We start from the raw sequence: 27,967 nt of genomic DNA on the forward strand, positions 1-27,967 counted from the left end.
GAAGTTGCTTTCCCTGCCAATACTGAAGATGGGTTACCCATACAGGTTACTGACCCTCCTTCCCTCCTCGCTGTTGGAAATTCCTGCATTCAGCTGATGAAAGGGCTGCTGTGGCCCTTTTCTTCCATCGTGTTCTCTGCTGTGAAAGCCCAAAGGACGTGAAGGGAGCAGCCACAACAGATATTGTTATTCCAGAAGAAACTCATCTCATACATATGAATGCAGGCTCACTAAGAGCGAAATTTGTGTGGACAACACCTCCAAAGGACTCTTGCTTACTGAAAGGCGAGTAAGAGCTCCTTTGTGAGATAACTGTAGAACTGAGCTTTTAAAAGCTTGACCTTTTGGTCTGTTTACTCTGTACTCTCAAAAAAGGAGTTTACGTTCTCAGGCGAAAACTGCTCTGAGAAATGGAGCTAGGGATGCTGATGGCAGCACGACTAATTCTGTTCTTGTTGTAGAAGGCTGATGGAAAGTCATTAAGCTCAAAGTTTATGGTAGGAAGAATATTGCTATGGCAACAATATTTTTCTGAAGAAAAATATGCGTAATCAAATATGGCTCATTGGATCCTAAAGGGAAATGAAAATTAGTATGAATTTATTTGTCTGGAATGTTGATTAGTTTAACAGCTGGAGCCAAATTCATGCTGTTTCAACCAATGCTGAAATCATTTGGCTCATTCCTGCTTGGGATTGGATGCACCAGGGATCAGAGAGATCTGGTGAGGCATGGAGAGTCTGGGAAGGGATAAGCCAGCAGGAGTTAAAAGGAAACTTGAATGGGGCTGGAGGATCAGTCAGGGTTCCAGGGGATGCGGGAGGGAGTATTATGAGAGCAGTAGATCAGAGCAATATGACAGTTACTTCAAAAATAGCCCAATCACATGCCTGTTCCTGGAATTATTTTTGTAAGTATACTGGCCTTCACAGTCATGGTCTAATTTGCCTTTTTGGAGTTGCTGGAAATGAGACTGTCTTGCTGTTGAAATAAGAAAGCAATCAAAATGGGAGGTGGGGGGAAGACATTATCCTTGGGGCCCGTAGCCCTTCAAAGTAAGCTGCCCTGTGTCCAAGAAGAGGATCCTGGAGTCTGAAATACCGGAGCTGCGTTTTCAAGTTCCAGTACACACAGTAATGTTGATATACAATTACGCAGCATCTCAAGTGGTCCCGTCACATCCCTCACAGATGGAGAGTAGTAATTCAGCATACTGCTACTTCAAACTGTCATAAGTGCTGTTTACGGCTAAGCTCATTTTATATGTATGTATTTTTTAACAAAACAAGTTGCTTAAAATTGACCAGAATTAAAGCAGAACAAACAGCAGCATAAGGAGGACTGATCATTTCAGAGAAGGATTTTGCCATTTTTCTGGGTCCCGCTTGCCTTTAACAATTGTGCAATTCTTTGCATCTGTGTTTGCAGATTCTCACCAACCCAAACCATCACTTTGTTGACAGCTCCTTGTACAAAGATGTTATCTTAGTAGCCTGGGATCCTGCCCCCTACTCTGCAAATCTGAACGTGGTAAGGCGTCTGCTTGCTCTTTTCTTCCCAGCCAGACTGAAAACACTGGAGAAAATGAATGTCTTTAGTACTTCAGTCTCTTGCTTCGCACTTGTCACAATGAACCCCAAAGTCTGTGTTCATCTAAGGAGTGGGGAATGCTATTTTTGCATAAATTGGTCAAAAGCTTTTTAGTAGCCAGCACTTGTACTGGAATGGTCTGCTCTGAAATGCTAGCATAAATGGATGATGGGGTTTTTTTTGATAAAATATTGCTATTTTCACATAACAGTGGGTTTTCTGTGTGCTTGCCAAGGAGGGAACGCGGATAGATTTCAAGAGGAGGTTTTATCGGGAAAGGTGAAGAATTGCAGCCATTTTTTCCCGCGTTCCCCTCTGCTTTCCCAGACAAAATACAACACTCTAATGGAAATCTCTCTTGGCACCTTCCCCACTTCTCAGGCCTCCTCCCCCCCAGTCTTCCCTGTGTGTCCACTCCCCCACAGCCATCTGTGCCCCGCCATCCGCCCCCTCGCTGAGAGCAGCAGACGTCCATCTGGTTGTCACTGGGGGAGTCTCTGCTTTGGCTAGTGCTGCAGCTCCAGAGGACCAGTTGATCTGATGGTTCTTGGCAAGGGGAGCTCGGGGCTGAGCAGGCTGCAAAGTAGAAAGTAAACCTTCCTGTGCTGAACTCCCTTAGCAACAGATGCCAGAGGCTGCCTGTCTCCTACACAAGCTGCCATCAGGCTGCTTCACGTGCTGCTGCTGCCACTAGCAGGGACAGGGACACTTTCAGAGGAAGGTTCACCCCCTCGCCCAGGTCTTCTCAAGGCTCTTCGAACCCCTTGTTTAACGTGGGCCTGTTAGTGGGAGATGAGGTTGGCCCATCCTGCTGCAGTGAGTTGCTTATCGGGAGTCTCTGTATAAAGAAAGGAAGCAAGAATAACCCGGAGTGAGGACTGGCTTCCTAGGACAAGCATCCACCTGCTTTGCTACCTTTGCTTCTGTTCTGAAGAACCTGGATGAAACTAGTTCACATTATTTTGTATGTAGTGTTCAAAACACATTGGATACTGTAAGATTATAAAAATTCTTACTTTTTTTTTCCTCACAGTGGTATAAGAAGCCAGACTACAATCTGTTCACTCCCTATGTACAGCATCGCAGGAAGAATCCAAACCAGCCTTTTTACATTCTCCATCCAAAGTTTATATGGCAGCTCTGGGACATCATTCAGGAGAACACTAAAGAGAAGATACAGCCCAACCCTCCTTCTTCAGGTTTTATTGGTAGGTGTATCAGAGGGGCCTGGTAGACATGTTAAAAAAAAAGTAATTAAAAATTGTGAATGTATACATTGCATGGGGATCAAGTCCATATACATGTACTATTTGTTCTTAGTGCTCTATACAGAAACAATGACTAGCTAAAACACGTGGTATGAGAACTACGAAATAGCTGGGTGAATTTAATGTCCAACTTTCTTGCCCTTCAGTATCCATAGTATGCATAACCAGATTTATAAAACATACATGCATCTGTGAGCAATTCATATTATTCCGTATTAATTTACCTATTGAGAACCTGCTCGATTCTGAAGTTCTTTGTTGGGATCATAGAGCAGAGATGCATCAGACATGCGAATGCATGTGGCAGGTTGTACCGAGAGGATGAAATCACTGATGCCATCTGACAGGCCAAGCTGTATTCCCTACACAGGTCAAGGAATGGGATTTCCCATGCCCTGTCATGGCTTCCAGTGTTCAGTCTGAAAGTGACCAAAGCATCTCCCTTCTTCTTACACTTGAAGAAATAGAGTTGCACTGTATTTTTTGGTCCTTCCTTACTATTTCTTGGGGGATAATTTTGCACTGTTACACAGTTCATACAACATAATGACTTATCTGATGCATAACAGGTCCTGATCATGAATATCTAAAGCACGCAAGTAGTCAGAGTAGCAAGGCAGGGTCTTCCTTGCGCCTGCTTCTAGAGACACAGACGGCAACAGAGCTCCAGGTACCATCTTCTACTTTGGAAACTCCATCCTTTCCTCTCTGACATTGTGATATTGGTCTATGTATTTGCTGCAGGCAGAAAAATGCTCTTATCATTCTTTCTATCTGAATCTGAAAGTGAAGATACCTGAGATTGCATCTGACATGGGAAGGCCAGTTCTGAGCACTTACCCTGGGCTCCGGATACAATAGTGGCATCCCATGATATTGTGGAGCCCACCAAGGGCCCAGCAGGATGACATAAAGCTGTCTGGGAGATGCCCATCTGTGACCTGAGTGGGTTGTGCTTACCTGAAATATATGTGGAGAGAAGAGGAGGCCTTGTGTGTTGGAGGAGGATGGCTTGGCAGTTGGTTACTTCTTGAAGTGAGATAGTTGGAACCTGCTTGTAAAAATTCATAAGGGAGCAGTCTGCTCATGTGGAATGATCTCACCAGCAGCATTCATATTTTGCAAAAGCATTTCTTGGAGTAAAGATGTTGTTGATAAAAATAGGTTAACAGCTGCTGATCATAAGAATAGTGAAGAGGATCATTGTGCTGTCAATCCGTACTTCCACCATATATAAGAAACATTTCAAAAGCTTTCTTCGAAGAAGTGGAGTTAATCTCACTATAAGAATAGAACAGTAATCTTCAACCCCAAATCTAAATGTTCCTGACAAAAAAATATCCTTCAAGCAGAGAATGCTTTGAAAATATCAATTGTTAAACAAGCAAAAACAGTAACAACAAAGGCTGTACAGATAAATATACTCTGTATATACAGATGCAAATTTGGCTCTTTCACCTTTACTGGGAATTTTATTTATTTTGTTCTTTTCCAAAGGAGATGCTTAGACATTTTGGTAATGCTATTATTAGCTTTAAGAAAACAAGGCAGTAAGAGAAGCTTATTGGGAGTCATATCTACCTCATTTGATAACTAGCTACTGTTCATATAGATACATTTTAAATATTTTAACAGGGAGAGGCTTCCTATTTGAGTAACCTTACTGAATGGATGTCTATGCATTGCATGCACGTGTAATGGATATAGCACAGAAACTGTGCCGTACGCACAGAAAGACTGCGTATTGTCAAAGGTGGACATAAAGGGCAAGATAAAGCATAAAAAACATAATACAGCTCAGCAGAAATCTGAAAAGTCATGTTGGTCTTCAGATCAGGTATCTCTCAACAACTCATGCAGCAAATATCCAGTTGGAACTGAAGCCGGCAGACACAACTGAGTGCACCTGTATGAAAGGTGTATTCAGAATGTTGTGCTGATTCTTACAAGATCTATAAAATTATTTCCAATAAAATTAATAGAAAGAATGGGTAAATGATGACCATCATAAAATACGAGTGTCTTGATTTCAAGAAGATATGGGAAAATGGCTTATTAAATGGCTGCACTGCTAATACCATTGTGCTCAAAACAGCTACTTGAAGGAAGATAGGCTGTTGTTAAATAGAGGGTGTGAATTTTCACAGGCAGAGGAACCTGTATCCCTGAATCTTAAGCTCTCTAAGGCGTGGACCGTAGTGATTCTAATCACTTTATTAGCATAACTTATTGAAAGTCTGTGTGCAATGCTCTGCAATTGGAACGGATACAGGCTCCGCACAAGGATCTGGTTTGTCCATATTTACACTGGTAGAAAGTCTGGCAGCCCTCTGTGAGCTGCGGTTACTTGCGAAGGGAGAGCAGCAGTTCCTCACGTTGCTATTGCTGCCAGTAACATGGAAAAGGTGAAAAAAACAGTTCTGGATCAAGTGAAGCACTTTTGTTTCAAGCTTCTTTAACCGTCTTTAGCCCCAGTTTACAAAATTGGACAAATGTATAAGCTAAAACATGGAAATAACAGAATATTTCCTTTCAGGAATGTCAGGAATGTTTTAGGGTGGTTTTAGACTTCTTCAGCAATTACATTTTTCACCTGACAATTGTATCTATTTCTGCCACTTAGCACTATTTATAAGAAACAGAGTCTTCCCAAAGGGAGGATGATCAGTGGAATGTATTCTCACCGTGTTCTTCTGCAGCAGTGAGTCACCGTCCTTCAGCAGTGATTGATCTCAGGGGAATCTTTTAACTTTGTTAATAGCTGTATTAAAGTACTTAAGTCACAATATTATTAAGTCTCTTGGAAAAAGGGGCCAGTGGGTCATTTGTGGGGAAGAGGTAGTCTCTTGCATGCTGTGACTTCAGGGGAATGTGAGAGGGAGAAGAGGTAGGGTCTTTTTTCCCTGGTTTCTCCACCATGTGGGACTATGGAGAAGAACATTTTTTGTGCTTCCTTTGGGGTACGGGATGCCCTGTCTCAGCATAACTCCCTCCTGGAGCCACTGCTTCCCCAAAACCCCATATACATGAGTTCTGCACCAGCACGTTGCTGAGGAGAGGCAATGGCACTGCAATAGCTGGTGGCTGGGGTGAGGGAAGCATAGTGCGTGTCCCAGCTGCAGAGGAAGGGAGAGGAGAGGATGGGGAGAGAAGTGTGGCACAGAGCAGGACTGGTTGTGATCTACAGGTTGCATACAAAATAAGGCACAAGTCTAGAATGCTTCAGTAATACCGCATTTTGTGTACGTTCTGTATGTGTACGTTTTGTGTACTGTTTTAAGCCTTTTAAATGTGTCTCTGTTTCCAGCCGCTTCTGAAACGGTAACACACAACACACACACACGCTATGGAGGTCTAAAACCAGGTGAGACAAATATTACCCAACACAGATCAGCTTCCTCCAAGAACAGAGTTTCTCTGCTCCTCTCCATCAGGTTCTAACCTGCAGATGTTCCTCACTTCGGTTTTCTGCCAAACAGAGTGTCAGCTTGTGGCATCCCGTCTGTCCCCGCTGTCAGTCTGCACCTTAACAACGCTACACGCAGACCCGCATCTGACCACAGTCTTTCCCGCTAAATTTGTTATTACTTGAATACTGTTTTCTACCCAACCTAGTGATAGGTGTACATTCAAGACATCGTTGAAAGTAGGCCTGTCAAATTACATCCTGTTAGGTGTTACTTGTAGGGGTATGCCATGTCTAGGAAGGATTGACTTGGCACAGACAAGTCATCCTTTACTGTGGTATTTTGTAGTGGCTCCATCTCAAAGGCTATGAATAATGACCAAGAAAACACAGAGATATTTTTTTTTTTTTTGTGGGGAAAGGTTCACCAAGGAAAAAAACACCTTTTATTTTAATCTAGGAGTCTTTTGTTGGCTTGTTTTCTGAGGCACCGATGTGGACTTTCCCTGGCTTGTAACTTTGCCTTCTGTGGTATGTCATACCTTAGCTAATGTCACTCCTCGTTATATTTATTCTTTGTCTCCCTGATCTAGTCCTTAGATGAGCTTTGAGAACCTATTCTTGCGTATTTTTGCATCACTTTTTGCAGCTGTCACCTTCATGCTTTTAAACAAACTCTGCACAGTATTCTCATCCCCTTGCATTAGCATTAGGCTATTGCCATGGTGGCTTTTTGCAGTTAAATTTGTTGGTTCATATTTGCCTGAATATTGGGTTTGTTAAATGAGTATTGATATGTTTACATCTCGTCTTGGACTTTGATGTAGCCCATTTTTCTCAGAAGAAATGTAAGCATCCAACCACCAAATCTCAGATTTGGATTCCACTGGCGAATCCTAAATTGGCAGTTTAGAAAATGTCACTATCATTAGAGAAGGATTTGCCCTATCTTTTGGCAGCAGAAATAAGTGTTACCTGTTTACTTCCTATTAATACATTTTTCACTGCAAAATATGAACTCAGTCTTCCTCCCATCTTTCTGAACATAGCAAAGCTCAGTTTTTAATTGAGGCTGATGGTGTATAAATTGGCATTCTGCTGTAGAAAACTGTTCCTATACCCTCCTTGGTAGCCTATGTCGACAACCCAGTTCTAACCTTACATTTTTGTCATCTGAAGATCAAGACTAAAACAGATTCCCTGACTCAAGAAATTCTGTGTGGATTGGATGGGATGATACTTTAGTATTCGGAAAGTTTGTGGGCTTTTAATAATGTCTGGATTATATACAGACTTTTCTATGAAGATTTTTCTCCTGTCCCTTGTTTAGTAACTGGATTTGACACGAACTTCCAACTTACCGTAGTCCATCGGTACAATTTGGTAGCTTACCTCTTCTGAGGTGGCTTTACTTGAAATTTGCTTTTATATACCCTTTTATACCCAGCAGCTTTTGTCTTTTTAAAAAGCTAGTTGAAAGCTCTGACTGTGGTATTCTTTTTTGTTTTCTTTTTTTTTTTTTTTTTTTTTACCTCCCAAATCAAAACGTGTTCTGTGTAGATTTTTACACTGTAGGTTGTCTGTGTAGGTGGTAGTCTTTGCTATGTGTTGTAGCTTTTAGCGTAACACATGAACTGCGGAACGCAAAATGATAACTAAGCCCAGATTACTTTATTGCGGGGAGAAAGAAAGGCTTGTTTGAGGCTTTACAGTTGACATTACAGATTTAACAGTTATGCGTCATTAATAGTTGATAACGTTATTTTAATCTTCATTTGCATGCATCGAGACAATAGTACAAGCAAGACCGTCATTACACTGCAACATTGGCAGATCGTTGTATGACTAAGAACTTAAATTTGAAATGGCTTCAGAGAGCATGTTGAATAGAAGAATGCAGCTGAGCTCCAGCTCTGCTTAGAAAAAATACACTTGCATGAACTGAAAGAAACAATTTGACGTATTAAGAGTTGCCTTTATTACTGTTACTTACTCAGCTGTTTGCCAGCAGTTGGTGGCAGAAAAGCGTAGTGCTTACCCTTTGTAGCTCGGTTTTGTTCAAGTACTATGACACAAACGAATAATACCACCAAATACATAAGCTTTAAATTCTTCTTATTCTAATAAAAAGCATTCCGAAATTTGACCATCTCCTACTTCCCGAAAGACAGCGATAAAAAAGCAAACTCTCCTCTTACAGCACCCCAGATCACATAAACAAATCTTTACTATTCTAGTGTAAATTTGAATAATACATTTAAAATTATATGATATTACTGGTCAGCATTTTCCAGTCTACGCTGATGTTGCAGAATATCGTACTGTGATTAATGTACGGCTTTTTGCATTCAGCATTAAGTGATAAATATGTCATTTTCTAGGTCTACTATATAATGCAAGTGTCTGTACATCAAAGATGACAAGTATTGCACAATTTATTAAGCTTAGGCACAGGGCCATTTGTTGACAATTAAATTCTTTAATAAATATTTGGTTTTCTTGTGGTTAGTATTTGTCATACTTCATGAACTAAACAGAGGTAAAACAACCCTTTGTTTTTAGAAACATAATATTTTAAAAAGCCAGAGCTACGTTTACTGTGTGTTCCAAAGAATAACTGAGGCACATTTGGCCCAGTTTCAAGGAGTGACAGATTTTGCAGTGGTACATGAAATCCAATCAAGAGAAACTATAGAAGTAGACTGACATATAGAAAACTATACATTCTAAATGCTTTATGTTTATTTGTAATGATGTCAAGTGCACATATAATCAAACATAAACTTACTAGCGTGTCTAGCTAAATTCTTTTCTGCAACTAAATTTGTGGTGGTGTGTGAAATGAGACATATTATGAGCATAATAATCAGATTATGTATATTTAAATGTTTTCATCATTTTGTTAAAATGATGCCGAGTTCTTGCTGAATGTTTGAATTACACTTATTATTCTAGATGCTTTCATACAGCATCTGTTGTATTCAGGTATATTAAACTATATTTCATCTACTTGTAAACTAGAGAACATTCTTTTTAAATTAGTGTGCTAACCACAAAGCCTAATTGGAGTGTACCAAAGATGCATGTTGGAAATTTAAAACCTCTTGAGTTATTAAAATTGCCAAGAACAAATTGAAAAACGTTTTTTTCCCTTTGATTAGAATCCATAGTATATGTTCATTTGTATAAACCATCCATGCAAGGAATTTAATCTTAATTTAATTCTGGTTTAAACGTTTTCAGCACAGATTGTAAAAGCTCAGGAGTTTATTTGTGCCAACTGGATTGAGTTTAAACCATACCCAGCACTTTGTGACACCATAGATATCTGTTGAATAGGAAGAAAAAGTAACGCATCTTTCTAAGGATTTTGAAATACTAATATATAATATCTTGAAATACATAATACTTTATTAGCATCTAATATTGTAGTGTTATAACAAACTTGCAGGTTGACTGTTTCTCTGACAGCCACATCATTTCTTTGTCATAATATATTTTTAAATATTTTTAAAAGAATATTCTGTGCTCACAGTCCTTTTTTTTTTAGTCCAATGCAATATTCAGAAACATTGTCAGTCAACTATAAAACATTCATAAAGCACACCTTTGAATGGTCTACCATAAAACAACTTTTCTCCACACAGGCAGAATTATTTTGCATTTTTCCATTTTCCCAGTTGTAATCCAAATGAGACTTTAGAAAATCCAGCAAAGGTATTAGCATTAAATTAGAGTGGCCTACACAGAAGTGTCTTCTCTTGTGATTTTGAATGTATGGTTGCACCAGTCATGTTTGCCAAAGCTAAAATCATACCAGATACTCCGACTTTTTCCTTTCTATGAAATTTACATTGGTTATTTAAGAGCTAAAAGTTTTAAAGCGTAAGCATCAGATCTGGAAGAGACCAGGTCTGATGATCATTTTCGCACCTGCTTGCTGGTTTCAGAGTCATGCCTACAATATTATTTTTGCATGCTTCTGTAAACTTCTGAAAAGATCCAACAGCTCCATTTCCATCCTTGGAGATACTCAGTACAGGGCTGGACGGGACCCCGAGCAATCTGATCTAACTTCAAAGTTGTCCCTGCTCTGAGGGGGCTCTGAACTGCCCACACAGTTCCCTTCAGACCCCTACACAGATCTCATGGCAGCCTCGTCACTCAGACTGGCAGTATTTCTGATGGTTTGTACTGGAGCTTAACAGTTTCTTGACCAAATCCCCTAGGCATGGTGGTAATACTGCTACTACTGGATTAATCAATTAATCTTGTTAATCTAGTTTTTACTGAGCTTTTTTACAGCCCACTGATGAAAAGCAGGCTTTGTGTTGTGCCCCGTGGACTTCTCCATGGCATTCATTCTAAGGGGTCCTTCACCCTTTTTGATCTTTGCATGCTATAGATAGACCGTAGGCTTTCCCTTTCAGGCTTTACTTTTTCTTAAGTTGTGCTTGTCTTCTGGCCCATCCCTAAATACTTTTTAATTATCTGCTTTCACTCCTATTCCTGTACCTTAATCCTTATGAGTGTAAAAGAAGCCATCTTCTCTCATCTTAATCTTTGCACATAAAATTGACTTCTGTACGTGGTCCATGGCTAGGTCAGTCAGAGAGCAGGTCTCATGCCACCTAGCTTTAGATGTCTCCAGTGCAGGTCTGTCTTTGTGTTAATCAGCCTCAGCCTTATTAGAGAAAAAAAATAATAGGCACCTCTTAAATATGGCTATGAGACCTGTGTTCCCCTCTACATGTGAAATTTTCATCTTGTCCTGGGAGTGCAGGTAGAACTCATACAGTAGAGGTATCCATGCTGCGCTCAGGCTTCCCCTACAGTCAACAGAAAGAAATGGGAACTTCTGGGGCATGACTTGTATGATCCATTTTTAAATGTCTGCTCTGAGGTGAGCAGACATGCGCTGCTTCCTAAAAGTGTACACTTTCTTCTATTGACAACAAAGGAGCCTGTGATACCTATCGCAGGTGTGGGTAACTGCACCAGTGGGCACATCTGGTCAGAAGAATCGCACCTTATTTTCATTTCTTCTCACAGTGCTCCTGAAAAAAACAATTACGTTATTTTTTCACGAAGCTCCAAAAGTGTCTGACCTGGGAGAGTAGAAGAGAAGGTGCTTGATAGCAACAGCCAGACTCTTTTATTTTCAGTTTCTGCCCACTCACTGGAGAGGAACAACACTTCCAGGGAACAATTCATCCCACCCTAAAGTAGAGAACCAAAAGTAAGTCAGATGAATTGTGCCTGTCTCCTGCATAAAGAGTGCTTTAGACCAACTAGGTTAGAGATGGGCATGAACATTAATTATGAGATTAATTGTGTCCCGACAATAAAGTGTTGGGACAATGATTATATCTCATCATGCTCATTAATGTCTCCTTAGGTTGTGTGTAAGCCTGTCTGTGCTGTTTTATATGTATCAATTGTGCATTGACTGAAAACTAACTTAAAGACTGTGAGCAAAGACAAATATTGAAGTGTAGCATATGGAAATTCTTCACCCTAGAGGCTATCAAGCAATTTGGTTTTCATTCATACTGATGATGATGATCATAGAGGAATGCTGAGATATGAAACAAATTGCAGATGATACCGAATCGGGCAATGATGTGAAAAGTACATGGACAAAAGAAATAAGTATGTAGGCATGTACTCCATGGGCAGTACAGGGAAAGGAAGTCAACTTGGAAACTACAGGTTAATACATGTAGGAGGAAATGCAAAGAAATTCAGCCACAGAAGAGAAACCTAGGAAGTGATAATACAGAAAGAGATGTGTAAAGATAACAAATGGGATAACAAATGGGAAGTGAGGTAGGACTTCGCAGAGCAGACTGGCCAGCAAAACAGGTTAACAGAAGGAAGGTCAAGTCATCAAGCAGGCAGGTGCATACCTCTTCTTTATCTTTGTGATTATATCCAGAACAAAAATGTTCAAACGTAATTTTAAAAATACTTTGTGGATCATGTAACTGCCAAAAAGCTATTAATAATTTCAAAAAAAATCATAAGATCACTGAAGGTAAGTGGGGGAGAGCAGGGAAGAGGTGGAAACTGAGCTGTGAGGTAGATGAAAATTTAGACAGCTTGGCACATTTATACCTGCTGGATACAGATGTCAGTAACTCACTGCTGTGTTGTTAATACCAAGCAAAGAGAGAAACTGAGTTAGAGTAGTACTAAAAAAGATAGGCTGGAATGTGAGACCCGTAGCCCAGGGAGCTCTGTTGGCAGCTCTGTTGTAGGGACTTAGAAGAAAACAAGCCAGACATGGCATTAGAAAGTAAAGAGAATAAAACCTGAATATATCCTAATACACGGACTGGTGTAAATATCCTCATGGTTTAAACTGCTGCTGTTCTTTTAAAGACGGTTGATTCATGTGTTTTGTGAACTTAGATTTCAGTTTTCAGTAATGGCTCTTACAACACTAGGGCTGTCCCCTGTGAAGGGGGTTTCACATCTTCTAAGGCACGGGACGGAACTGAACCCATTTATTCCCTGTTTTAGTGAGGAGAGTACTCACACAAAGAAAACAGCTTCTTTTCAAAAGGGAGTGCTTTTTTTAGTCTTTTTTTTAATTTTTTTTCCTTCCCTCCGTTCCATCTTTAATACAGTGCTATCCCACCTTCTGTTTTTGAACAAAAACCAGCAGGACCAGATCATTCTAAGGGAGAGTTTGGGGTCTGTGACAGCTAAGTGGAGGGACCTACCTCCTTGGGTTCATTGCTAGGTTCCAATGAACTGCAAGACTCCTTGGTAAATTGAGTGTGTAATACTGCATGCCCTGTGATCTCGCCCTTGTGTGATTGGGATGGGAGTGCTGCTTGGTCTCTGGCTGGGGTTCTGCAGTGTTAGAGGTGCTAAAGGAGAACAAGCCTGGCACTGACCATTGTTTTTCCCCAGAGTAGATTTTGGGCATTTGAAATGTGCACCACGTCTGGAAGTCTTGGGAGCGCTCCCATTTCCAGCAGGACAGATAAGCCTCTGTAGCCCAGGGACACCTCTCTGTGTGGTAATCTCTACTCATTACCTTAGCTCATCTTTCACTTTGTTGACCTTAGACTTCAACAAAAAGATGTGCTGTAAATTAGCTGTCACCACCCAGAAACTAGCCTGTCCAGTCACTGTCTTTCCTCCCTCAAAACATCATTGTCCAGCATGAGCAAAAACTTGAGTGGACTGTCAGAAATTATGGTTATTTATGAGCAACCTAGTCTGAAATCCCAAGACATGTACCAGATGGAACAAGGCAGAAAAGGCAAGGCACTAAACTAGATAGTCCAGTGTGCCTTTTAGATTGATGCTGGAGGACATTGATCCACAGATCACTAAGTACTAAAACTCTACCACTTCGAAGTGCTCAATTAACTAATTTACAGGAAAGTCAATGATATTGCTTCAAATTTTGTCATTATTGAACTATACCTGCAGTGTTGTGGCCATCTTTACTGCTACTAAGGAACTTACAAGAGAGTCCCAATTTTTGTTCTTGACAGTTTTCCTATCCCACAAATGGCAACTTCCTTTATTAATTTTAAGGTTAGTTGGGTAATGTGGCAGTGAAATGAAACACACTTGGGTTAAGGCTTGCACTTTCCGTCAGAGCCAATCTTCCTAAGACATTGGTGGTACGGCTTTTGAAACTGGCTCCGGGCCTGGCTCTGGGTGCAAGAGAGAAATCACTTTACTGTCCACTTCTGGACGTGGTTCGTTATTGCACGCGTTTCCACCATCCGTCCTCTGATTCAGCTGGATAACGGTTACCTTGGAGTGGCAGGTGGGCTCCCCATCAGTGGAGGAAGGAGGTTGGCAGTGGAAAAGCTGACGAAAGCATTTGTAGAACTGAAACAACAAACAAAGAATTCTAGACATAGTTGCTAGGCAGGCTACAATTCAGAGCATCTCTGTAACAGCTTGGAGGCAAGGAAACATGGTTTATTAGGCTTGTACTTTTTGCTCAAATAGGGATTAAATATTTTTTCACTGTGAATCCGCTTCTTGCTGCTTAAGACTAAAGTTCACTTAAATTGGTGGACTTTTCTTTTGAAATTGATATGCTTAGCTTTTCTAAGACCGTAGACTCTGTAGAGTGTAAAGCTGTAGAACAATCTTAAACATTTTCAGAACCTTTCATTTATGATAAGAGAAGATTTAATCACAGAAGTAATTGGTTTTCAGTTACTTCACACATCAGGCGGGGAAAAAATCATTTTGATAATCTAATGATACACAGCAGGGAGAACATAAGGTTCTTTTCATTAGCAAGCCATTGAAATCTCTGTGTTCCCAAACTGCAAACTAAACTACAGAAAAATGGCTTTGCTTAATTAACGAACCAAAATAATTTTTTATGTTAATTCATTTCACTTGTGAGATCTACCCCAAACACCTTTGATGCTTCATGATTCCAAAGCTGTTATACAGAAAAAACCCAACAATTACATCAGTTCTCATTTGTGAGTACAAAGTGAGCAGAATTACACAGCTGTCTCCTCTGAGAGCTGACAGTCATATTCAACAGACAGGGATACCAGTAGTGCAACATGTGCTTCAATACATTTTCTACGTATTTTTTAAGTGAAATCTTAAAAAAAAAAAAAAAAAAAAGGTGTCCAAGGCTTACTTCATCATTTTCCTTTCACATGGCTATGTGAAACAGAAAAGGCTCCCAGAAGCTGTGATTGATGTGAAAATATTGCAGTTCAGACGGTGCTGTTGATCAATATCTGATATTAGTCCCTTCGAAAATCTGCAGCCGCAACACTAAAGAGTTCTGTCGTTTCAAAGCTATAAAAACCTTCTGTTAGTACAGATTTACAGTTGTGCTGTAGGAAAACAAAGTTTGCGTAAGCCCACCTATCTTCCTCCTGAATCTGTCTAGTTTTGATCTTGAGCATGGGATGGATAAGGAAAGTAACGGCATTGCAGGACTGCACCTAAGGTCAAAGCGAACCTTTGCCTGGCTTTAAACAGGATATTAATTTCCATTTGGCCTTTCTTAACCGCTCTTGGCAGTACTGATGATTGCCATCGACATGTGGCAACAAAAAATGGGTTGGCATTTTGTGGCTTCCTCCTTGCTGAGCAGGAGGTGGTCAGGGCCTTTTCCTTGTGACAGCACTGCTCTGAGAAGGAATTCGCCTTCCTCAGCCTCCCTTCATGAGACTCTTCACAAAATTGTCAGAAGCTGTGAGCTTTTTTGCCACCACTACATGGCTGATATTTTTTTATATGCCCTTCTGTGTGTATTTAGGCTGCCTTCTTGGTCATGTCTTCCTGCCTAGAGAGAAGCAAGTAGATGGAAAAAGTGGAATTGGTTCAATTCCAGACTAAAAAAGACCAACATTGTAATAAGATAGAGATGTTTCAAGGAGTACATCGATACCCTGATATGCCAACGATCAGAGTGAACCATCCAAAAGTTGTCAAGGGAATTGTTGGATGTCAAGGGAGTTGCTGGATGAGTGATACTGGCCCATCTTTCCATTCTTGTTTCCCCTTGCCATGGTGTACAAAAAAGGAAAGGGAAATCAGTCAGATTCTTCATAGCCTTGAAAATTAGTGTGTATGTAAATATTTGCAAGACACAGATATCCAAAAGCACGAAGTAGGATAGAATGGGCATACCTGGAATATTTTTTTTTTATCTCCTGTACGTGGCAGGTCAGAGTTTAGCTGTGGCAGTGGTACAAATACCAAGAAGAGCTCCTTAAAAACACCAGACAATTGCTCTGTGTATGTGTGTGTGTTCTGTATTCTGCAAGTGAATGTCAAGACCTGGTCTGTCTTGCTAAATAGCTTCAAGAATTGATAATGTACAAGAAAACCGAGAAAAGTGATCAGTTGACTAAAAAAAATAAGCATGCAGCTGCAGTAAGTCCCTGCTTCTTGTGTGGGATGTTTTGTGGACAGCGTAGGGTAAATGGAGGGAGGTGGGAGAGAGCATTCTTCTCACTCAAGGAGGCTGATGGTGGTATGGAAGCCCTTTATAGGCTTTTTACTCTTCCTTATGATTGTTGTCCTACCCCGTCAACTCTACAGGGATCTTTATCTATCAGGAACAAGTGAAAGCTGCTCTAATAAAAGGAACTATTCACTTAATGATTTTACAGAAGTAATACTTAAGGTGCGCAACAGCAAAGAAAAGCAGGAAAGAAAAACAGATCGGGTGACCGCAGGGAAATTTCAGTGAGAGAGATGAAATTTGGGGTTCACTTTTGTTTTCACTTTCTGCTCCAGGTATCCTCATCATGATGTCCATGTGTAACGAAGTGCACGTGTACGAATACATCCCTTCAGTCCGACAGACCGACTTATGTCACTACCATGAACTCTACTACGATGCAGCTTGTACCTTAGGGGCCTACCACCCTCTGCTCTACGAGAAGCTGTTGGTGCAGAGGATGAACAAAGGTTTGCAGGATGATCTGTATCGGAAGGGGAAAGTCATTTTGCCAGGGTTCAAAGCTGTCAAGTGCCCCGAACGAAATAGTTTCCCACACTTGTAGAAGAGAGTCCTTCAGAAACAATGTGCAATAAGGTACTACTGTCGTACTATAAAAAAGGAGAGAATACTTGAAAAATGTATCTTAGACCAATCTAGTCTTGAGTCTATAAATTGTAATTAAGTAGCAGGCATGAGAAATGCTTCTTTTCTGAGCCTGAGTATTTATTACTGCTTTGCAAATAGTTAAAGAGAAAAAAAAAAGGCTTAGCTCATGAAAGGTGCAAAGGACATACTTAGGCAGAAATATAATGTATTGTTGTGGGTGTGACTGTCAGAATTTGTCGGTGGTCTCTTATGCCACATATGCTAGACTGTAACTTTTTTTTAATGAACTTATTTAACTGTCAAACCTGGCATTGTGAAACAGCCTCTATTGTTCATGTACAGAGCAGCCAGTTGAACAATGCAGCATTTCTCATGGCTCCATGGGATTTTCACACTCTCCAAGAATGAAGTAATCGCTACTCCGAGCTGTGCAGTCATTGACTAGCGCAGGCTTTTAATTCCTGCTCATAGGCAGCCCCAGTTACAGGCCTCCAACTGTACAGGGGGCCTTATGGTGGCTGTGAAGTCAGTGCAGATGGAGATGGCTGTACACACAGCTAAACCAGTAAAGCTACTGGATATACTTTTGATATCAGACCCCCGTGCTCACACTGACTGCACAGGGCAGAGGGAAAAGAGAAATGTCTCATTTCTTTAGAGAGCAACTAACATATTCGTAACCCATTCAGGAAAAAAACCTCTCCCTGGGAGGCCTATCAAGAGGGTGTAAGTGAGATGGAAATGGTGCCTTCCCCTGGTCTGCACAGATAAAGATGATCCAGAGAAAGGCAAGGGAGGCCGTGCAGCACTCGCACGTCTCGCTGAAAGCCAGCGTAGAGGGAGCTCACCTTCCTGCAGCAAAGGTATCGTTTAGGATTACAGACATCATTTGTTAGGTATTTCACTGGGATCCAAATCAAACTCACTTGTTCACAAGTTGCTGCTGTTAAGAAAGTATAAGGAGTTTTCTGACAAAAGAAGAGCATTGCAGCATTTTTTATTTAACTTTTGAAAGACCATGCCCCAGAGAGGCTGTAATGTCTGCAAGAAACCTGACTACAGATTGCATATGGAGTTAATTCGATATTTTCCTTCATAACACAGAATGAGAATATTCTCTAAGGCACTTCTAAAAATCTGCCTGGTTGCTAATATATTTAAAGCATTATTTTTCATGGCAAGACTTGAGTTTCAGATTTTCTGAGTGGCAGGAGGTTAATGTTTTGGGGTGGTTTTTTTCGCCCTTTCTCTTAGGGTAAGGTCAGCAGCAACATATGTACCCAAAAGCACAGCTATATCCTCGTCATGTCCATTCAGTGGAAAGGCAGGCAGCTCAAAGAGACACTGAAAAAAATAGCTGAGTGATTGTGGTGGAAAGTATTTTTTGTGTTTTGTCTTAAGCAACAGAAAGGCAGCTGAAGAGTGCACACAATATTAATGACTATTTCCTCTTCAATAGTAATGTAAGTATAATCACAGAATCCTTTTTCTGTCACTGCGCTCTTTGGGTCTGATGATTTTCCTTCCTCAAAAGTGGAGAATATGTGTCTTACATAGGGCTTCACCATCTTTTCCCATGTAGTCTCTTGATTTGGGCTTCATGATCCTCTTAAGATTCCTTTTGTTGACAGAAAGTATGTCCAGATGATCTAAAAACTGTACTTCTGTATTGTGTGGATAGTTATGTCCATAAATCATTTTGGTACATGTCAAAATGAGTAGGTTTTACTCATATTAGCCTTAGACTCTGCATATATTACATACTGATTTCTTTTTAATGTTATGTATGGTGGCAACTTTATTCTTAAAATTAATAACACTGGTTTTTAATCGTGTGGAGAGTAGATAATTTACATAGAACTAATCTGTTTTTCCATACGTTTGGTACCCTGTTTGCAAAACGTTTGAACAGTGCAATCAAACATGTCTGTCTTTCCCGTACGCTGGGTTAGCTACCACATGTTTGTAAAGGAAGGGAGTTGACTGGCTTTCGAGGACTAGTGAATACACTACTTTTCCATAAGCTGTAAATTCTAAAGTTCTGAAAAGAAAAAAAAAAAGCATATCACACTGACTGGTCTGCAGCCGCTAATCTTTGATTCTCACGAAGAACAAAAATACTAACTGCATTACTCAACTACCCACAGCAGGATTATGTTGTATTGTTCTCTCAGTAATTTGTCAGAATAACCAACATAGCTGTTGTACAGAACGAGGCAAATGATAAAGTTTCATGTAACGAGTGCTAAGCATACCTGCTCTAATACATCATTTAAATAACAATGCAGAACCAGGTCTGAGATGTTGTAAAATGAACTGTGTATTTTTAATCTACGGGACTGTGCGCATTCAAGGCCTTCTGGCATAAATTTTTTCTTTGCCGTATCCTGATTTATACGGCAGTCAGAGCTCCTTCCACAAGTGCAAACGTGGGTGCTGTAGCACCACCACCTCAGTAGAAGCTGCTGAGCTGTCCTGCAAATGCTTGCTTGCTCACAGAGGAGGAAGACCAACTTGGGATGCCCATCTTGAAAAAAAAACTAAGCATCCCTGGCGTGACTTTCCAACACTTGTTTCCACTGTGATGTTTCACTGATCTGCCTGCTCAAACATTTTGTGGCTGCTTAAAGAGATTTTACTCCCCTACTTTGTCTTGTCCGCCTTCAGTTTTTGACACAAGTAAGCATAGCCTGAGTTGGTAACTGAGGGCTCACGTCCACTTGCTGCAAGAAGGGAAGGGGCAGAAGTAAAGAGGGAACATAAAGGACTTGCGGAGGTGCTCCCCTCACCACTGCTTACACTCTGTGGCATTGGCATTGGTGGCTTTTATAAGAACCCACCAAGTATTCTTTGCGTTTGTGGGCATTTCCCCATCTCTGGTGAGGGCAGAGAGATCTTCAAAAAGAAGATCTATATTTTACATTCAGTAAATTTAAAACAGCGAGTGAGTGTCTAGTAGCACCGAACCATGTATCTTAATAATAATAACGCGGGAGAGTGCTGGGTTTAGATATGTATATTAAATGCAGGCAATGTGAAAGGAAATGCATTTTCCCACCCAGCCAGTGGGAAAAGATACAGCCGTGGCTTCGTAGCTCTCCCATGTGCCTGTCGCGCCCTGACGGAGTGGAACAGCACCGTCGATGAGAGGTTTGCCCAAACCTGGCCCTTGAAGTGCATCATCAGCCGAGCAAATGTCTCTGCTGGTGAACTCCCTTCACACTTGTTGCTGCGATGCAGGTTTTAAATTTACGGAGTTTTACCGACAAGTAGGAGTAAGTTGCCTTCAAAAGCTGTTGAGCTTCATTTCTGTGCCCTGGTGCTGTGGACAACAGTTGCACTTAGCTGAAACAAACCAGAAACACAGCAGCAGCCTAAGGAAATGTGCTGAGTTTATGCTGAATTTCATTATGCTCTTTTTTCCACTGTGAATTCCGTAGCTTTTCTGACTTGCGGTGCTCTATCATTTTACGCATTCAGCCTTTGGATGGTCAAATCAAGGTATTCTTCTGTTTATTCATGAAAAAAAAATACGTAAGATTTTGCCTCATTTTGAGCCAAAAACTTTTTTGCTAGAAAAAAAATTATTAATTGTTTCATTCTTTATGGTTCTAGAGCTTTTAGTCTAACGTTTACCTGAGCATAAACTCACAGCTCAGTCATTCATTCCTTGGATTAAACTGCTTCATCTTCTTTTTTGACCTTGCTGTGCAATTTCATGCTGTTCAAACTCTGGTAGTGTCAGTGAAATTGCAATGATATAAGAAATACGTACCTTTTTAGAGAGAGGGGGTGATTTATACACTCTAATCTATGCTCTCTCTGTACAAATTTAGCTAAATCATGGCATGTTGTTGGTCAGAACACTTTCTTTGGTGAAAACATCCAAATTCTGAACTTGTTGCTGTAGATCTCTTGCCAAAGTCAGCAAAACCAAGACAGGTTTTTTTTCTTAAATGAAGACAAGTGTCTACACTCAATGGTTGCACAGACTGAACACAGTCATTTTAGAGACAGATTGAATTAAACAGGAGTTCAAAAGATGTGTAGACCAATCCAATCCGTAGTGTATTTTTTTTTCTTTTTCATTTCCTTTTTCTTTAGCAGTTTTTAAGGATGGAAAAGGCCTTTTGAACCGTGACACAGATGTACCATGAAATGAATATTAAATGCATTGACTGCAAAAATTAATGGCTACTATCTTTCCCTTTATGCTCGCTAAAGTTGATGCTTATTGAATGAATTAAATTGTATTTTGAAGTAGGTAATTCAGAAGACTGTTATTAGAAAACATCTGAATCTTTCCTGGGAGCTCTCCTCTCACACACAAGGAGGATACCTGATTTAACTGTTTGAAATTTAAAGTAGCCCGCGTCTGGGTGTACCTGAATCAGTGAATGAATTTTGACACTGCAAATTTTCTTCTCTCTGGCTTAGTGATCAGATTCAGAGTTTTGTTCTTGAAATAAGAGTTGTGTGTAAAAGCCTTACATGTATCCATACCATCTCATCACTCTTATAATACATAGTCATTGAACTATTCAAATATAGACTGTGTACTTTTTTAATAGCTTTGAGAATTATTTTGTATGATGATTTTTTTAAATGAATGTGTACTCTAATAACAAAGCTTAAGATTTTACAGGAGTCACATTTTTAAGCAGTGTTTGTATACATTTTAACACTTTTTATATTTTCTATTATGATTTTGTATATTTTTATGTATGCACAGTGTACAGATTTTTTCCTGTAAATAAAACATTTGTTTTCATTTGTTTAGGAGTGCTGGTCTTTTCATATTGCCTTGAGTGAATGATACTGAACTGCAGATGGCACGAAACAGGGAAAGTGCCTGTCGGTTCTGCCCACACAATTGCAATGAAATCCCGAATGGCAATGGACAGATAGGCTGACAAGTAGCTTTCACAGTTCACTACAGAAAAGAGGCAAATATTGTAAAGCCAGTTTTATTCTAAAATGAACATGTCTCCCCAGGCAGGTGCTCTGGGATTCCCTTGGGAGAATATACTGTACCGCTCCAGCTTTGGCAGTAAATTTCTTGGGATAGTCAAGCCCTCTAAGGAGGTGACGCTCTGGTGACTTGATGCTGTACTCAGAATGCTGGTAAACGTCAGCTAAATGCCTGTGCCACCCATTGAAGGAATCCACCGTCATGTCTTAAAGACTAAGAACAGGCTTTTTTGTCAGTTGTTAATTAAAATGAAAAACAACTTACCAAAGGGAAAACATAACTTGCCATTCAGTTTGTGATGAAATACCGTATAATTTAACCACTACAAGTCTGCTTACATCCATGAAATGTGAGGCATTCTGCTGCTTTTGGTGCTCTTTGAACTACGCACTGGCCGGAGTTGGGCCACTGGAGGTGACAGTCACTGTTTTCATCCCAGGGAGTCACCTTGAGTCCATGCCGACAATAAAGCCAGTTACACATTAGTGGAATGTTAGAAGTGGGATTGCCATCACACAACCTCCTGGCAGCCAGTAATCATGCAGCTCATCCTGTGTATTACACCACCACCTCCTGGCAGGCAGTGTTGAGGGGATAATTGCTATATGTCATGATACGCAAGTAACACCTCTCAGAAAACTCAGAACAATGAGCTACATCAGGGGATAAACTGAATGCTGGGATGCACGAACAAAGCAACTAATTGATGCTTTTCAAATCCTTCAACTTGGCTTTTCATTTAAAAAACAACAACAACAACAACAACAAAACACGATCACTGCATTTCATGTGATAAAATGCTCAGTAAACTTCATTGTGTATGACACCAAAGAGGATATTCTTGTCTCACGGAACACAAACCAGTATCTCAGTAGGAGGTTGAAATCCATGAGCTATACTGCGTTGGGTACAGTGAACATCTTGGTGTACCCCCTATTCTTTAGCAGTGATGGCTATAGGCAATGTGACTTTACCTTTCCGATCGTATCTCAGGGAACCTTGGAGGCAACCCATTTTCAAGTTTCATTCCCAAAATCAGACTACCCCTTTCTGAGCAATATGCCTTTGAAGGAGGCACCTTTTATCTTTTTATTCATAGAAGTCAGCTGTTCCACTTGAGCAGCTCCGAGGGGCATAGTTTTCTGACAGGTCGACCTTCATACTGGCATTTTGGTCTGTTTATCTGCATTATTAGCTCACCTGTTGTGATCTGGTTGAAAGACAAGGTTCAGGATGACTGCTCCAACTTCCTGTCTTGACTGCAGCATGAACCCATTGAAGAACACCTAGACAAGCGCAGGAGGAGCCAGTCTTTTGCTATAATCACACCTGTCACCTTCTGCAGGAAACTGCACCTGCAGCAATGATTAAGTAGTGGCTTATTGTGGGATTACTTTATCAATCAGTATGAACAGTCCACTCACACTTGTGGTTTGGTTGGACTTCTATTCTAGCTCTCCCAGCATCTCGATCTTTCCAGGGTGACAAGTGGATAATTTGGTTGTTTCATCAGCATAACATGGATTTATCTGCTTGCCGCACCCCAAAACCTACCGATGTCCACTCCATACATGTATCTTTCCTTATTTTAAATATTTAGGTTCTGCTTTCTTACAGTGGTTAAGTTCCTCCAGATAGAGCACTTCAAAGAAACTACTGCACTTTTCTGGAAGTACAGCCTGACCCCTGAGCTTCATGACTTGGTACCCAAGACAAGTTAGTAGTGCATTCCCTGTTATTTCTTTTTCTGAAAATACGCTGATATTGAAGTAAATACATATTAAGTTTGATGGAAATGCTTACTGACTATATTATAATGACAGGGAACTAACTGTAACGCAGTAATAGAGTGGTTTAGTTTTTTCTTCCCTGGAGGCAGAGTAGCCACCAGAGAACTGACTGCACAAGTAGGTTGTGACAAATCACAGGGGGATCCATTGCTGATGGGATTGCTGGATTCTTAAAGATGATAAAAGTGAAGAAAGGGGTCCAGGGGAAGGAAGGAAGGGGGAGAGACAAGGAATAATGAAGCACAGCATGGAAGGAGAAAGAAACAGCTAGAAAGATGTACCGTACCAGATGCAAAGGCAGAACTGCTGCTTTTTCCTAATAGTCACTTAATTGGTTTTGGCTGTTTGTTTTCTCACCCGTTAGTGCTCACCTTGCTGTTGTCAGGTTTAGTGTGGTGAGATGTGATCTCAAAATGAAAAACAAAGGTAGAGTTATGAACAGTAATTGACTTCTGCTGAGGCTCAGCTTCTTTGTAAACACATGAATCCCACAAATTAAACTGAGAAAAGACTAATGTCAGCAGAGTTGTGGGGTTACACTGCTACACTCTAAGCAACCTCCTCTATGTGCTCATAGTCATCTGCATGAAAACTGAAATAAGAAAACTCATTTCCTCTGGTGACCTGTTTCTACGCATAGACAAATACGAATCAAATACCCTCATGGTTACAGGATGCTGACAGATAAGGGATAATTACTGAAGCAACAACTCCTTATATGCTTGTGAGAGGTCTCCAGAAACCCTGAGGGGTTCAGGGAGGGCAGGCAGTAGACATCACAGCTGCCTTGATTTTATGGAAGCAGCCAGAGGGGAAAATTGCTACCAGTGCTGACTCCAGGCTGTGTCAGCTGCTGTTAATTGCCGTGCTCCCAGATAGTCGCCTGACTGCAACTGAGCTGCCTGATTAAAGTATTTTGCTGGCCCGCCTTCTAAATGGTGTCTTTTCCCCACCCTCAGTCCTGGAGTGGAGACGCATCCTGCACTGTTGCTACCACGTGCTGTGGGTATGTCTCCTGTGCAGGTGAGCCTCTTTGTGGGGGGGGAACGGAAGATGTTTGGGGGTTTCTGTATTGTTTTCTATAAAACTAGAGGTTTGTGGGTTTTGCTTTTTTTTTTCATTTAAGCATAATTTAGTCATTCTTATAGTAATTCAAGGAAGTGTAACATGAACATGGCTGGAGTTCATGACTTGTTGATGTTTTGTAGACTAGGTGGCATTCCTGGTCCAAAGTATCTACACCTTGAATCAAGACAGGGACGGTAAGAAGAGTATTTGGCAAGTTAAGGCAAGAAACGAGATGTGTCTCTTGTGCAAGCTAAAAGTGCCTGAGGTCTACCCCTAGGCCCAGCCTTGCTGCCCATGAGGCACGTAAGCCAGGAGGCTCATATAAGGTACTATATCCTGAGCACAACGAGGACAGGTGTATGGGCAGATAACCGGGAAGGAAAGGTGGGGAATATTCTGCTTGAGGCCTGTTTCTGAGCCTACTTTTTCACAAAAAAAGGACAGGAGGATTTGCTGAAGCTGAGCAATGTTATTTTTCTTCCCTAGCAATATTCCTTGCTGGAGGTGCTGGGTTGTTATTCAGTTACTTCTAGTGCTTGTTTTCTTCTATACAAATGAAATGATAAGGTATCTGATGGACCTAATTTAGACTTCACAAATGCATGGGGCTGAACGTAGCTATCAGGCCATTAGGTGTTTTAATGAGCAGTTGGAGCATTCCAAGAACAGTAGAGATGAGAAGAAAACAAATCAATAAGCTGTTACCAAAATAATATTAATGAAGTTGTTCCATGGTAGAAGAGCAGGGAAGGCAGAAACAAAAGAGCATATACCAATGTCTGAGAAATATTACCTTATTTTCATGGATATAGCAAACCATTCAGATAATCCTTGATCATTTAAAAGTACTCTCTTTAGATAAGTCCTCATGAAATATGTACTCTCATATAAAGTGAATAAAATGAGAGATCAAAGCTGCAGGGATCATAAACTAATGATAATTATTTTGTTAGAGGAAAGAAAGAGAAACTTTTCTTTACCCATACTTCAATGTAACCAGCATGGCTGCTGAATTTCAAAGGGTCTGGTTGTGCACATGAAAGCATAATATCAACAATGCTGCTACGTCTTCAATGCACATTGGTTTAAGACAGCACTGTTGCTTTTAGTGGGGTTTATCACTGCAGGAAAAAAAGACATATTGTCTTTTTGTCATATTTATCTCGCACGTGCTCTTCTCTGCCCTTAAATAGATCTAATAATCCCCATACAGTATACAAAAGGAATAGCATACGTGAAGTTATCTCCTCCTACCTAAATGAAGCTTAAGAAGTGTTTCCTAAAGCAATGTGAGGAGCAAGAATCAGAATCGTTAGGGTTGGAAGGGACCTTAAAGATCATCTAGTTCCAACCCCCCTGCCATGGGCAGGGACATCTCCCACTAGATCAGGTTGCTCAGAGTCCTATCCAGCCTGGCCTTGAACACTTCCAGGGATGGGGCTTCCACCAGCTCTCTGGGCAACATGTTCCAGTGTCTCACCACCCTCGTGGTGAAGAACCTCTTCCTAACGTCCAGTCTGAATCGACCCATCTCTAGTTTTAATCCATTCCCTCTAGTTAGTCCTACCATTACCCAACATCCTAAAAAGTCCCTCACCAGCTTTCTTGGAGGCCCCCTTAAGATACTGGTAGGCCACTATAAGGTCTCCTTGGAGCCTTCTTTTCTCCAGACTGAACAACCCCAACTCTCTCAGTCTGTCCTCATAGGAGAGGTGCTCCAGCCCTCGGATCATCCTCGTGGGCCTTCTCTGGACACGTTCCAGCACGTCCATATCTCTCTTGTAGTAGGGGCTCCAGAACTGGATGCAGTACAGGCAAAGAACTTCGGTGAATAGCAACAAAAATGATCCTGCCTCTATTTCCTATTCCCATTTCATTAAGTCAGAATTGTTTAGGGCTTTGCAGTGTGATTGATGCATCCTGACTGACAGAGGCAGCAGCAAATTTACCAGTCCCTACAGTAACATTTTACTTCATGAGGAGAATGAAAGGTCTGTTACAACTGTAATATGGGATGAATGATTCCAGATCATTTTGAAATAACTCGCATTTTGCTGAAAGTTCAAAGCATAACAACAAGAAGTATTTTGACACTTGAAAAATGTATGTGTTTATTTAGTCACAGTCAATACGCTGTTCTGCCTATCCAGTTTCTTCTTGCATTTTCAGTTTTTCACCCATGGACTCTGTATCAGCCCAAAAGGATTGAAAGAAAGACTCCAGCTGACTGTGACAGGTTTATGCTGATATATTCCTGCCCCAATTCCACTATGACTAAAGTACATTAATGAACACTTGTAGAAACGTGATCTTATGGTGTTCTTTTTTACTGGCGGTTATGAGCTTCCTCTCCTTGCCTATGTGTGTAACACAAGTTTAGGGAAAACAGTTCTTTCTGATGTGTTCCTTACAGAGTTTTACTTAGGCTGAGACCAAGCACACTGCACAAGGAAATCCAAAGCCTTATTTTCATGAAGTAATTTTTGTAGTATGATACCATTGGCTATCTTCCCTTGTGAATTACTCAGGGTCTTTTTGCTTGAGGGTGGGTCACTGTCTTACATTCTGCCAACACTCACGCACACACAAAGACTTCAGCAGTTCTTGGGCATTTTATCTACTGCCTCTTCCTCAGCACTATCTTTCATTCTGCCTCTGGCTGAAGTACAGGTTCTCACGAGCGCTCCCTTCCCCCACATTCCCATACCACCTGCCTGTTGCTACAGCTTCTGTTGTCCAAAACGATCTTTCCATCACTTGCTATGCATGACATACTGGAGATGCTCTGATATGGGAATGCTGTGAGAACCTTTTAATTACCAGATATGCATCCTGCTGCTGGATGAGAGCTTTTGTTACAGAGCTGATGCTGTTTTTCAGGCAGAGAGCTGCAGTGTGGTAAGAGGTGGGTATAAGGGATAGAAACCAAGTCTTTCCATTTTTTTTATCTTTACCTTGGTTTGCAGCCAATCAGGTATTGATTTTACGTAAGACAGAATTAGCAATTGCCATGGCTGGTTTGACTTTTGACTGTGTTTTGGTAGCAGTTGTTTGGCTTTATGTATAAACAAAAAGAGAGGATGCAACAGAACAGGAAACAACAGAACTGACTGGGTTGAGAAATCAGGATTTCTGTTGTGATGGGATTTCTAATTCTTCTACAGTTTCTTTCTTATCTCGGACAAAACCAAAACAAATTGTCAAAAAAAAAAAATCCAGACAAGACCTTGGACTGTCAAAATATCAAATTACAGGTAGATGCCTTCAGGGAATTAAAGTTCAGCTTCATTCTGTGTGTTCCCC

At 40.7% G+C, this 27,967-nt stretch overlaps 2 protein-coding genes across 5 annotated transcripts in view; one reads left to right on the top strand and one right to left on the bottom strand.

The window, feature by feature from the left end:
• The window catches only part of ST6GAL2 (ST6 beta-galactoside alpha-2,6-sialyltransferase 2), a 185,943-nt gene extending 164,449 nt beyond the window's left edge, over positions 1-21,494 (top strand). For both annotated transcript variants that reach the window (XM_063338718.1, XM_063338728.1), the window contains exons 4-6: positions 1,429-1,530; positions 2,624-2,798; positions 16,522-21,494. In XM_063338718.1, the coding sequence (XP_063194788.1) occupies positions 1,429-1,530; positions 2,624-2,798; positions 16,522-16,790 (546 nt within the window). In that variant the 3' untranslated portion in view covers positions 16,791-21,494. The remainder of the gene's footprint in view (positions 1-1,428; positions 1,531-2,623; positions 2,799-16,521) is intronic.
• Positions 7,937-27,967, bottom strand: part of LOC134517337 (opsin-3-like) — a 102,589-nt gene continuing 82,558 nt past the window's right edge. Inside the window, exons 5-6 of one of the 3 annotated variants that reach the window (XM_063338757.1) lie at positions 14,047-14,124; positions 7,937-11,321 (exon numbers count right to left, since the gene is read on the bottom strand). In XM_063338757.1, coding sequence (XP_063194827.1) covers positions 11,301-11,321; positions 14,047-14,124 — 99 coding nt within the window. In that variant the 3' untranslated portion in view covers positions 7,937-11,300. Of the gene's footprint in view, positions 14,125-27,967 lie in introns of all 3 variants that reach the window. The other 2 variants (XM_063338748.1, XM_063338739.1) reach the window with 2 other exon arrangements.

This window comes from Chroicocephalus ridibundus, chromosome 1 (genome assembly GCF_963924245.1).
Source record: "Chroicocephalus ridibundus chromosome 1, bChrRid1.1, whole genome shotgun sequence".
In the NCBI taxonomy this organism is placed as follows: domain Eukaryota; kingdom Metazoa; phylum Chordata; class Aves; order Charadriiformes; family Laridae; genus Chroicocephalus; species Chroicocephalus ridibundus.